Source organism: Mustela lutreola, chromosome 15 (genome assembly GCF_030435805.1).
Source record: "Mustela lutreola isolate mMusLut2 chromosome 15, mMusLut2.pri, whole genome shotgun sequence".
Lineage (NCBI taxonomy): Eukaryota > Metazoa > Chordata > Mammalia > Carnivora > Mustelidae > Mustela > Mustela lutreola.
In genome coordinates, this window is record NC_081304.1 from 60,009,502 (window position 1) to 60,021,453 (window position 11,952).

The 11,952-nt window shown below is 61.5% G+C and overlaps 2 protein-coding genes across 5 annotated transcripts; one reads left to right on the forward strand and one right to left on the reverse strand.

The window, feature by feature from the left end:
• Positions 1 to 123: 123 nt before the first annotated feature.
• RPAIN (RPA interacting protein) lies at positions 124 to 7,092 on the forward strand. Of its 4 annotated transcripts, none has more exons than XM_059148995.1 (7): positions 124 to 551; positions 1,665 to 1,835; positions 2,836 to 2,896; positions 3,659 to 3,770; positions 3,901 to 3,964; positions 5,007 to 5,147; positions 6,570 to 7,092. In XM_059148995.1, exons 1-7 carry the CDS (start codon positions 471 to 473, stop codon positions 6,606 to 6,608), a joined length of 669 nt encoding a protein of 222 aa, XP_059004978.1. In that variant the 5' UTR covers positions 124 to 470; the 3' UTR covers positions 6,609 to 7,092. The 4 variants fall into 4 exon arrangements, with proteins under 4 accessions (XP_059004978.1, XP_059004977.1, XP_059004980.1 ...); XM_059148994.1 differs by lacking the exon at positions 6,570 to 7,092 and adding an exon at positions 6,299 to 6,561; XM_059148996.1 differs by having other exon boundaries at positions 128 to 551; positions 6,834 to 7,092.
• C1QBP (complement C1q binding protein) lies at positions 7,024 to 11,746 on the reverse strand. Its single transcript, XM_059148986.1, has 6 exons — positions 11,448 to 11,746; positions 10,777 to 10,927; positions 8,910 to 9,003; positions 7,737 to 7,832; positions 7,449 to 7,571; positions 7,024 to 7,357 (listed from the first exon to the last, which is right to left on the reverse strand). The coding sequence occupies exons 1-6, from the start codon at positions 11,650 to 11,652 to the stop codon at positions 7,208 to 7,210; spliced, it is 819 nt and encodes a 272-aa protein (XP_059004969.1). The 5' UTR covers positions 11,653 to 11,746; the 3' UTR covers positions 7,024 to 7,207.
• Positions 11,747 to 11,952: the final 206 nt, after the last annotated feature.

Sequence of the window (11,952 nt, forward strand, 5' to 3'; positions counted from 1 at the left end):
GGCGCGCTCCGGCCAATCAGCGAGCGGGCAGCCGGGGCACGCGCGCCTCGGGGGCGGGGCGAAGGGGAGGGCCGGTCGGCAGCTTTCCGGCCAATCACTGAGCTGGCAGCCCGGGCACGCGCGCCTCGGGGGCGGGGCGAAGGGGAGGCCGGCCGTCAGGCGGGGCCATCGCTGAGGGAAGGCCAGTCCCCGGGGACAGCTTGAGAGCGGCGTCCGACTGCTGCGTGGACACCTCCGCCTGGCTAAGCCTGGACGTCCGAAGCCTTCCCTCAAGACCTACTTCCCTCACTCCAGGTGGGGCTGACCTCACATATGCCGCTGCGGCCCCGCCTCCTCGGGGTCCCCGGACGGGTCGGCACCTCCCAGAAGGCCCCGCGGGCGGGCGCGCGGAGCGCCGGGAAACTACAGCGGCCAGGATTCTGCGCGCCGTGGGGGCGGGGCTGCCCGGCGGCTGCGCCCGCGGACAGGAGATGGCGGAGGCGCCGGGCTCGGGCCGCCGATCGCGGTACAAAGCGGTGGGCTCGCCGCCGTGGAAGGAGGCTTTCCGGCAGGTGCGCGCGGGGCTTGGGAGGCCTCGGCGGGGCCGCCGTCCCTCCCCTCGTCGCCCCCGTGCGAGGCAGGTGCGGGGCGCCGGGCGGCGGCGGCCCCGGGGCGGGATGGGACGGAGCGGGCCGGGCGCTGCGTGAGTTCCCGGGCCTGCGTGCGGGGGTGGGGGGGGCCGGCCCGGCCGCCGCGCGCCGCGAGGCCCCGCGCGCCCCACCCTGCTGGCGTCGGGGGTTGAGGGGACCCGCTGTCCTCCCGCGGGCGCGGCCGTCTGCTGCGGAGTCTCGGCGGCCCCGCCCCGCCCCGGACCGTTCCGGCGGCAGCGCGTTCCCGCGAGCCCGCCTCCCGGGAGCCGCCGCCGAAGCCGGGGCCCTGCGTCGAGGAGCGTGTAGCGGGTCCCGGAACTCTGCCGCGCGTCTGGAGGGTCTCGGGCGCGAGGGATGGTCGTCCCCGGCTGAACCCCTCGTGCAGGAAAGTCCCGCCGGAGCGCAGCGGAGGCCGAGCCGTTAGGACACTGCCACGAAGGACACTGTCGCGGAGGGTCCCACCCGGGGGGCGCGGGGAGCCGACTCCGGCTTCTCTTGGTTAGGCTTAGGTCACGATCTCAGGGTGCTGAGATCCGGCCCGCATTGGGCTCATGCTCGGCTCGGCCTCTGCTCAAGGGTCTTCCCCAGCCTCTCCCTCTGCTTCTCGCCCAGTTAACACTCTCTTTCCCGTTCTCGCTCTAAAATAAAATCCGAATGTGCTGAACCGAGTACATAAACCGTGATGACTTCCCTTGTCTGCAAATAAGGACTGCGCAGAAATAATGCAAAAATAGTAATTAGGGTTATGGTTGCAATTTTGTGTTTATAAGTTTCAGTTGATGTAACATTTCGTTTAAGAAAAACTTTTAGAGTTTCAGAGAGAGTGCATGTGTCTGGAGGGAAGGAAGGGCAGAAGAAGAGGGAGAGGCAGATGCCCCACTGAGCAGGGAGCCCAGTGCAGGACTCCATCCCAGAACCCCAGGATCATGACCTGAACTAAAGGCAGATGTTTAACTGACTGAACCACCCAGACACCCCTAATTTTGTTTGTTTGTTTTTTGTTTTTACGGGCTCCGCTCCATTTCTCCTTCCAAGGGATGCCTGGAGAGAATGAGAAACAGCCGGGACAGGCTCCTGAACAGATACCGCCAGGCTGGAGGCAACATGCCAAGGAGAGCTCAGAACCCCCTTCTGGTGCAGGAGGTGATGGAAGAAGAGTGGAGCGCTCTGCGGGCCAGCGACAGCTGTCCAGAGGCCTTGACCCAGGTCAGAATGGGACATGTGCTTCCAGAGAGGGTGCTACAGCACCGAGAGGGCCTGCCCTGTGTCCCCTGGTCCTCTGGTCCCAGTCACCCTCCATCCTCCAGCCCCTAGTCAGGATTCCAGCTGCTTGGAACCCAGACTCTTTTGTCTTTCAGGTTAGACTTTTCTAGGTCCATGGTTCCTAAACACCAGGCTCTGCCAACATTCTGTATCATGGCATCCTACAAAACTAAAAACAAAGACATCCGGGCTCCCTCGGTGGAAATTCTGACTTAGCAGACCTGCGCTAGCAACCTCTCTGTGCAAGAGGGCATCCAGGAACTTTCTGACTCTCGCCTAGGCCAGTGTCGCCGGCTGGGTGTGGATCGGAAACCGTTTACTGTGTGCGAGGAAGAGCCTTGGCTTAGACGTCCCTGGTTTTGGAATTCCAACCCTGGTTTTGCTCTGGGTCCTTACCTGTCCTGTGCCCCTGAGCTCTGCTTTCACGGAGTCCCAGCCTGACCCCATGCAGAAGAGAGTGCGGTCTGCACCGTGAGGTCCATGTGAGAAAACCTCAGCCAGCTGTTCCAGAAGCATCAGGGCCATCTGTAGTCGCAATGTGTTATCGGGAGCCCTACTGGGTGTCCTGGTGCAGGCCAGACTTCTGGCTACACAGTCGTGCTTCATGGTCACAAGAGCCCTTCAGGTCTGTGCCTGCTTCACAGAGGCCCCAAGTGAGGCGGGCAGGCTTAGGAAGGCCCCAGCCGCTCCGGAGCTTTGGCAGAACAAGTACTTAGCCTCTGCCCTCTAGCATCTCCCCCCAAATGCAGGGCCCTTATCTTGTTACTGGGTGGTTTAATCATTTTTTGATGGCTTTCTAGCGGGATGCCATGGCTGCATGGGCGGCACCTCCTACGGAAGGACGGGGAGGGGCTTCTCCTTGGCATCGGAGCTATTCACACTAGCCTCTGGAGCCCGTGTCATCAGGACTTGCTGGCTGAGGGGACTCTGCTTTCTCTTGCAGTTGGAGGAGCTGCTGGACCTGGCTGTGCTCGAGGAGATCCAGCAGGAGCTGGCTGACCAAGGTGACCTTGGGCAAGGTCCCTCCACCTGCCTCTAGCAAACTGGCACTGAGCACTTTTCAAAGCAGAATGCCTTCCTGACTGTCCCCGTCCTCTGCGGCCAGCTCCAGGCGGGTGTCAGGAATCCCTGCTTTTACCCTGAAGTCTTGGCTCTTCCCCAGAATGCATCTTTGTGCCTGGGCCTGGTGCTCAGGCTCTGCATTCTGTGTGATCGCCTTCTGCTGTGGAGTGAAAATGGACACAGGCCTCATGGGCACGGCTGTGTTCCAGCAGGATGTGATTTAGAAGACTGATGGCTGGTGTGGCCTGCGGGCTGGGGTTGGCCGGCATAGCCGTGTAGATACTGCGTAGACCTGTAGCGCATGGACCTGTTTCTGGCGCTGCTGCCCCTCCTTCCTGCCGCATCCTTGGTGTGGTTGTGTGCTCGCCACGCGAGCGAACACGGGCTGTGAACAGCACAGACTGGGCGTATGGTTGTTGGGGAACAGATTGTTTTAAACTCCGCTCTTCGTGCCCAGGCAGGGTCCGAGCTCTCCAGCGATCCCCCGAGCCCGATGCCTCTGGGGCCGCGTGTCATGCTCATGCACACGCGGGACAGGCGAGAGGGGTGGGAGCCAGCAAGACAAAGCCGGGTAGAGCAGCGAACATTTGTGCTGGGTGGCGGTGTCCTGCGGGGCTCCCTGTCTGGTGTGGGTGAGGCTGGGCTATGGGACAGGCCTGGGATGGGAGGCAGGAAGGGCGCTACAGCTGCCCTTTGCCCCGCAGAACAGTGCCTCCTCAGTGAGTACGAGAAGAGCCTGCAGTTCGACGAGTGCTGTCTCAGTGTCATGCTGGCTGAGTGGGAGGCGAACCCCCTCATCTGTCCTGTGTGCGTGAGGTAAGAGATGCCAAACCTCTTTTAGCATTATGGGTGGACAGCGTGTCCCCCCGCAGGCTGGCTGTCTGCAAGGGTCTGGGGGTCCTGCGGTGCTGGCCCCGGCGCGCTGTGATGCCAGCTCTGCTTCCAGGTTCAACCTGAGAGTGTCAGGCGGCGTGGTCACGTGTCCGTGTGGCCTGTCCCTCTCCTCGCACGTGAGTGTTCCACACGCACATCCCGTGTCCCTCCTTCCCACATGTGTCCGCTTGCTGGAGGCCCTTTGCTGGTGCTGGAGCCGATGGAGTGCGTTTTCTCCTGGCGCCCTGGCCAGCTCACACAGGTGTCTGGGAAGCGGCCACAGAGCCCACGGGGCCCACAGGGCCCACGGAGCTGGCCTGGGGATGGGCACACACTGTGGCTGTCCCAGCCATTTGGTCCCCGCTGGTGAGCGCCCTGTGCTCAAGACCTTTACAGGGAGAACTGGAAACACTTGTATCTGCCTTCGTGTGAAGTTCCCACTTAGGAAGACTCAACTAGACTTGAACATAGGCCTCAGTGGTCCCGAAACACGAAGGCACCTTCTTACTGGGCGTGATATGGCTGAAAGTTTGCAGCGGGGAATGGGGACAACGAGCATCTCGCGGTCTGCTTCAGACACATCTGTACTGGCCAGGCCCCAGGCGGGGCTCTGCGGATGGGAGCCGAGTCGTGCCCATCTGGCCCCGAGGGGGCAGGTCTGCCCTCCCGGTTCCGCTTCTTTAAAGTGCACCGCGGAGCGGAGTGCAGACTCGAGTTTGTCCTATCGTTGATGTGATTCAGCAGCTTTCCCTGTTCTTTAAACAAGCCCTCTTTTTGAGCGTTTGCTAACTATTCCATTCCTTACCTTTGAAAAAAAGAAAAAAGCATTGTTTTCATTCTCTTTGTCGGGTTCTGGAACGCATATGATGGCAATCTTAACACAGCGTGACAGGCCTGGGCCCCGCGGTGCTGGCTCCTGGGAAGGACACAGCAGCCGCGGGGGGCAGAGGGACTGGGGAGGCGGCACCCCATGCCCTCTTGGTGCTGCTGACGCAGGGGGGGGGCGGCAGTCACCCAGAGGGTTGCTGCGGTCACGGAGTTTAGCGCAGCCAGGAGCGTGAGCACGTTGGGAGGCTGTGCAGAGCCATCCCAGTGGGCGGCTTGAGGAGTCGGAATTTTCAGGCTGTCGGCTCAGAGGTGAGTGGGGTCAGGTTGCAGCTTAACTGGCTTATTTGCTAGTCTCCAGGATTGACGGAGCAAAAGCTTCGAGCCTGCTTAGAGGACAGCATCAATGAGCACGGTGCACACTGTCCGCACACGCCTGAGTTCTCCGTCACGGACGGGACAGAAGAAAAGCCCAGTCTTCTCATGAGCTGTGTGGTAAGCCTCCCATGGGACCCCGTGGCGGAACCGGCCATGGTTGGCATTGTTCCCACCCTAGCAGAAATCATACAAGCGGGTAGATTTTTCCTCTTTTCTTTTTCCGTTATGGCATTCTTTTGAGGCGTGGAGATGTTTACAAGTACAGTTTAGTCTCTGAGGAATTTACTGGCATGGGAGAGTGGAGGTAACATGTCACTTACACTAGGAGATCCATGGGCACCCCAAGGGCTGGGACAGGGGTAGGCCCGGCTGACAGGCAGTGGCGCACTCAGACCCGGCCGATGGTTCCGTGCTCAGGACACCCAGAGAGGTCGTGCCGGTGTGGGCCTGCCGGAAGGAAATAGGATGGCAGCAGGTCACCGAGGGAGGGAGGACCTGCAGCTACCAGACGGCTGGACGGTGGGGCAGGAAGCGGTGGGATTGCCTGCATGCTGCTGGCCCCGTGCTGTCATTGGAGGTGAATGTGGGCCCGGCTACTGGGGACAGCTTGCAGACTCTGACTGGAGCGGGTGCTGGGGACCCCTGCTGCTCCCTGCTCAGTGGTGGGGCCCTGCCGGCCTCTGGGTGGGAGGCAGGGAGCATGGCAGGTGGAGTTGAGGAAGAGGCGGCTGCTCCCTTTGCTCCAGATGCACCCCCGGAGCCTCGAATATGCAGGGTCTCTGGCCCACACGCTCTCGCTCCCGCGGCTCTGGGTCTGAAAGGCCTTTGGCTCCAGGATGATTTGCACACATATGTAGTGAGCCTGGCTGGTCACCACGTCCTGGAGGCCCGACTCCTGCTCTGAGCCTAAAGCTGTGTCCCCGCAGCACTACCACAGGGACCTGCCCGTGTGCTTGTCCTGGATGGCAAGATCACACACGGGTGTGTTCTCCCAGCCCCTGGCCCAGAGGCAGGCCCCTCGTGTGTGTGCAGACGGGGGTTCAGGTGGGGAATGGGGGCAGCAGAAGACACAGGTCTGGGGGCAAAGGATCCTCACGGACCCCAGCCCAGTCCCAGGGTCCCCTCCCTGGACAACAGCTCCAAGCAGCGGGATTGGTAGCCCTGGGAGAGATGACAGGGAGTCACAGCAAAGATGGGACAGGAGTGAGGGAGAGGCAGAGGCATCCATCAGCGTCTGAGGACACTAGGCCTCTGGTTTTTCACTTCAGGGGACTCAGGTTCAGCCTGGACATGGAGGAGCGGGTGTAGGTTACCGGGAGGATGTGGCCGGGTGAGGTGTGGTCATAGGACGGAGTACGCCAGAGCTGGGATGTCAGCCGTGTGGGCGGACGGCCTCCTCTGCGTGGTGGTGAGGATCGAGGGAGACCGCTTTGTGCTCTGGCGCGCCCTGACTGCAGGGGGAGACCCCAGAAGGTGTGCTGGCACACACGGGCAGTGGGCTCAGGTTCTGCCTGCAGCAGGCACGCCCATCCATCCCAGGTTCAGGCGACAGAGCCTTACCTCCCCATGAGGCCATGAGAAGCCACCGGTGACCTGCGGGGAGGCTGTTCAGAGTCCGTGTCTGGGACCTGCTTCGAGCTCCTGGAGCATGTGCCACTGTCCTGGGACTGCAGGGTGGGGTCCCGCGTGCAGACACCCCACCAAGGCCACCTCATGATGGCATCTGAATGGCACCCCTGCATCCCTGCTGCTGAGACACAGAGATGATGTGTGTGACCGGGACTCTCTTCTGTCCAAATCCAGGCTTGCGACACGTGGGCTGTGATTCTCTAGTGCCGACCTCCACTCCCCGTTCTTCTGGGGCACACGACTCGCTCTGCCTGGGACAGGGCTCTGTAAATACCAGCCTTTAACTTATATCGGATTTTGTACTGAAACTCTGCTCTCGATGTGTTGGGACACAGGCTGGAGGGGAAGAATAGCAAAGACAACAGAGGAAAGCGCCCGATTTTATTGTCCATTATCACATTATGCAATAAACGAGGGTAAATGAGACTGCAAAGGAAGTCATTTAAATCTGAATCATTCTCCATGATAGCAGGAAGGAAACCATCTCCGAGCCCCTGTCCATCTGGCTCCCAAGCAGGCTCCCGCCTCGGCAAAGGCCGGCACGTGCTCTACTGGGTCTTGACGAAGCCCTGGAGGTCCTCGAGAAAGGCAATGTACTCCCGGTGCTCCAGGGCCGTGCTCAGCTCCACCAGCTCGTCTGCGAACGTGTTGTCCACCCCTCGGTCAGCCAGGAAATCCATCAGGTGGTCGTACAAGGCCTATGAGGACAGACGGGCCTTCCTGATCCTAGGCCGCTCCCCTGCCAGGCGCTGGGCCGCCCCACTGCGCCGCACCCCTGCCCACACTCACCCAGTCCAGGGAGTCAGTGTTGAGCGTATAATTTGTGTCCTTCCACTCTGACTCGCCGACAGCCTGAAAGCTCACCTCCCTGATGGAGAAGATGTCACTCTCCTCCTCTTCCTCTTGCCCAACCTGAAAAGAGACAGGGCTGGGGAAAGTGAAGGCTTTCCCAGGACAACCTGACCACTTACCACTGCCAACTCCCCCGGTTTGACCCCTGCCCTCCCCCTAGCTTCCCTGGTCTCTGCCAGACAAGCTGGTGCCCTTCCTCCCCATCCTGCGCCCCATCCCACACACCTCATCTTCCGGATAATGACAGTCCAGCACCAAAGCCTTCTTGCCACCGTCCTTAATGACTTCCACCACGAAATTGGGTGTGGACGTCAGTTCAGGCTGGGAAAGCGAAAGCACATCAGTCTGTTGCCTGAACCGGGCAGGGGGTGCTCATGGTTCCAGGGATCTGACGACCACCACTGTTAGGACAGTCCTTAGCCGCTTCTAAACCCCTCCATGATCCTGCCCCTTGACAAGCACTCAAGCCATGTACCGGCCTGTTCCAGAGACTGGGCTACACTCTTCTCGTTGTCCCTCCCCGAGGTCTGAACCCGGTTTTAGAGGGCGGAGGCTCACACATCTATCTATGGGGTCTCACAGCCGTTAGCCCCCTGCTTGCTTACAGAACGTCCCTGGTTTAAAGTGCAGAAATTGGAGCCGGGGTCCAGCTCTGTGAATTGGTCTCTCCCCCAGGCCTGTTAGTCCACCCGTGCACCGCGAAGCTGGCCTTGACCTCCCAGATGTCACTCCTGCTGCCTGTTTTGGGCTCTTCCTCTGTCCCAGGGCAGGACTCAGGCCAGCGCACTGGGCTGAGTGGCCGTCCTAAAGCTGAGCAATCCCAGTGGCCCTCCCAGTGGTTGTGAGCCGTCCTGCGTCAGGGAGGTCACAGTTGGGGTGGAGTCAGGAGTGCCAAGGGGTATCCTCTCTGCTCAGCCCAGAGATGGTCCCAGTACCTGCTTAGTCAGGAGGTCCAGAGACCCTGCGGCCCCCACGCTGGCTAGTCCCTAGACCAGGCCCACGGCCCCCCATAACGTGTGCAGACTGGGCTCCCACTGGGCCCACGCAGGAGGGCCCGTGGCCAAAGCAAACACCTTGTCCGCCTTTCGGATGTCAGTCTGATGCCCCAGCTCCCCAACTGGTGTTACAGCCAGCCTGACACACTAGAACATTCATCCCTGGCAAACACGCCGGATGAGCCTCCCGATCGTGGGAAGGTACAAGCAGGTTCGGCTCCTCCCCACCGAGCGAATACAGGCCACGGCACAGAGCCCACACCTGTGGAACCCACGGTTCTCGTGCCAAAGCCCAAAACCGCGGCTTGGGGAGTCGAGGCCCAAAGGCAGCCATGGCCCTGCCTGTCCCCAGTGGCAAAGGAGCGAGGGAGACCAAGGCCCTCCCCGGGCGCAGTCCACTCACCTCCTGTTCTTCCACTTTCTGCCCCTGGGACGGCTCCTCCTCGCCGTCAAACGTGGGTGGGATGCTGTTGTTGGTGTTGAAGGTGACGGTGACCCTGCAAAAGCAGAGAATGGCCCAGCGGGGCCCTGCAGATGAAGGAACTAGCAGTGAGTGTGGCTACAGTTACAAGGGTGACCGAAACTATGTGCCAAACCACAACAATGTGTCCAAACTGTGAGCGGCAAACCCCTGCAGCCACAGCATGCTCCGCGCCAGCTGCTAGAAGTCAACAAGCCCCGCTTCATCTCTCCAAATGCAGTCCCGGTGGGGGAGGGCGGCAGTGTCCACCCTATCTTGGGGGTGAGCGTTGAGGAGCGTATCCGTGAGCGCTGAGGAGCCCAGAGAGCGGTGGGACCCAACAGAAGCTTCCTTTAACACCTTTCCTCCCTGCGAAAATCTGCCCATGGCGGGAGGGGGAGAGAGGCACCCAAGGGCTGCCCTCAGCAGAGGACCCAGAGGGGCCGCGGGGAGGAGGGAGGCTCCCCGACACTATGCTGCCCTACAGAGCCTCTTGTCTCCTTTTTTTTTTTTTTTTAAATTAAGCTTATCCATTTGAGAGAGAGTGCACAAACGGGAAGTGGCAGGCAGGCAGAGGGAGAAGGAGGCTCCCCACTGAGCAGAGAGCCCTATGCAGGGCTCTATCCTAGGACCCCGAGATCATGACTTGAGCTGAAGGCAGACGCTACACTGACTGACTGAGCCCCCCAGGTGCCCCCAAATCCATTCTTCAAAAACAGCGGCGGGAAGTTTTATAACCACGAAGCAGGCCAGAAACACTCAACTGGTGACAGCTCGGCTCCAAGAATCCTCTGCCGCCCAACCCTGCTCCGGAGCCAGGAGGGCAACAGCAGGGAGGGGACGTGCAGCACCAGCTCGCTCAGGATCCCCACGCACTGCCTTGCCAGGAAGGTGCTGTCCCGCCCCGCAATGCTAGCAGTCATGGTCAGTCACACTGACGGTCTCGTCTGCCCTTGTGCTGACCAAGCCAAGCTCCTGGGCGCACAGGTGCAGTTCTAGTCACAGGAACACGATTCACGGTGACCCTAAACCAGCTGTGACTCACCCCAGGACAAGGGCTCAGGATGTTACAGGGTGTGTGTGGGTGGGGACTGACACCAGGGGCAGAGAAAAGCAGAAGCCTCCTTTACAGCAGGTACAGAAGTTTACTCAAAGAGCAAACGATCAGCAGTGGAACGTGGTGGGAAGTTCCCCACCTTTCTCCCGGGGACACTCACAGCCCCGTGTCCTCATCTGCTCACAGGGGAGGCCCGCGGCTTGCGTGTTCCCTGCTATAAACGTGGTTTCCCGCAGCAGGGCCCACCCCAGTGTAAGAGTCTGCACCGCAAACCTGAGGCCAATCTGCTTCAGTCAGCACTGTACGAATTTCTGAATCTGGGGCAACCAGGTGGCTCTGTCGACTAAGCGTCTGCCTTTGGCTCAGGTCATGATCTCAGGATCCGGAGATCAAGCCAGGCATGGGGGTGGGGTGGTCTCTGCTCAGCGGGGAGTCTGCCCCTCCCTCTGCTTCTGATGCCCCCACCCCCACTCGTGCTCTAATATGTCTTTAGAAGAGTCTGAGTCCGTGTGTCTGCCTTCAAGCACAGCCTGACCAGGGCAACAGCTTCTACAGTCCAAGAGACCTCCAGCGACATCCTTTCCTGCCTTACCGGGTAAGCCAGCTCCTGGCACATCTGTGTGCAGCGAATGACCAACTGGACATCGGGCGTCCGAGGACCTGCTCTACTAAAGGCAGCTCTGGGAGAAGGCAGGGCAGTCCTCGCAAGTTCAGGGAGTCGGTCCTCACAACCTGCAGGCTCTCCACACTTACTTTTCCCCGGCAACTCTCCGCACGAGTTTGGCTTCCGTCCCGTTCACTTCCAGCTCCCAGCCTCCTGACATCTTGGGGAGGGACTTGTGCTTCTGGATCTTCCTTTCCTCCTTAATCTCATCACTCAGGAACTCCACAAAAGCTTTATCTCCTACAGTGAAAGTCCGAAAGGAAAAGAGAGAAAAGACCCTGTTCAAATCCTAAAAAGGAAGCGGAGGGCGGCGACTGCAGCCAGAAATCTGGCCTTGGGGCTGTTCCTGGTAACTCCTGCTGGTGAGGGGACTCCCGCACTCGGGAACCGGCTGAGTCCCACCCGCTAGGCCTCAGGACACACCGGTGGCCGTGCTGGGTGCCCGCGGCGCCAGGACGAGCCCAGTTCTGGAAAAAGGCCTCCGACAGGGAAGTCCCACCGCCACGCTCCACCGCGAAGCCAGAAGCTCCCAATTACGCACAGACATGACCTCCTGCCCTCCACCCCGACCGCCGGCCACCGCAGAGTCCCCTTCGCAGGCGAGGGGCGAAGCCGGCCGCCAGGGCGTGGAAGCGGCTCTGCCCGAAACGCCGACCTGCAGGGGGAAGGCGGGAAACGCCACCCGCGCGGCCGCGGCCCGGTGTGGTCCACCGGCGGGGAAGGCTCCCGACCCCGACCCCGGCCCCGACCCGAGCCTCACCCTGCGTGTGCAGCGCGCCGCAGCCGCAGCCGCAGGGCCCGCGGGAGCGCAGGAGGCCGGCGCGCACTCGGAGCGACCCGAACGGCCGCACGCAAGGCCGGGGCGCTGGCTGCAGCAGCGGCCGAGGCGGCGGGGCGGGCGCGGAGCGGAGCACGGCGGCCGCGGAGCCCAGCGCGCGGGGCACTCGGCGCAGCAAAGGGAGCATCGCGGCGGCGGACACGTGCGGGTGCGAAGGACGAGCCCAGGCCCTAGATCCAGGTCCGCGCGCCGCCGGAAGTCCCGCCCCTGCCGGGAGCGCTTCCGCGCCGGCGCAGTGCGCGAGCGAGCCTCCGAGTTAGGCGCGCCCCCTGCTGGACGCCTCCGAGGTCAGGGCCGCTCCGCTCCCGGCGGACCCTCTGAATCCCTGCGACCTCCGCCCAGCGTGCACCCGCCTCTGCGTGCAACCCGCGGCCATACGCACAACCTCCCCCTGCGTGCACCCCGCCGCGACGTGCACCCCATCCCG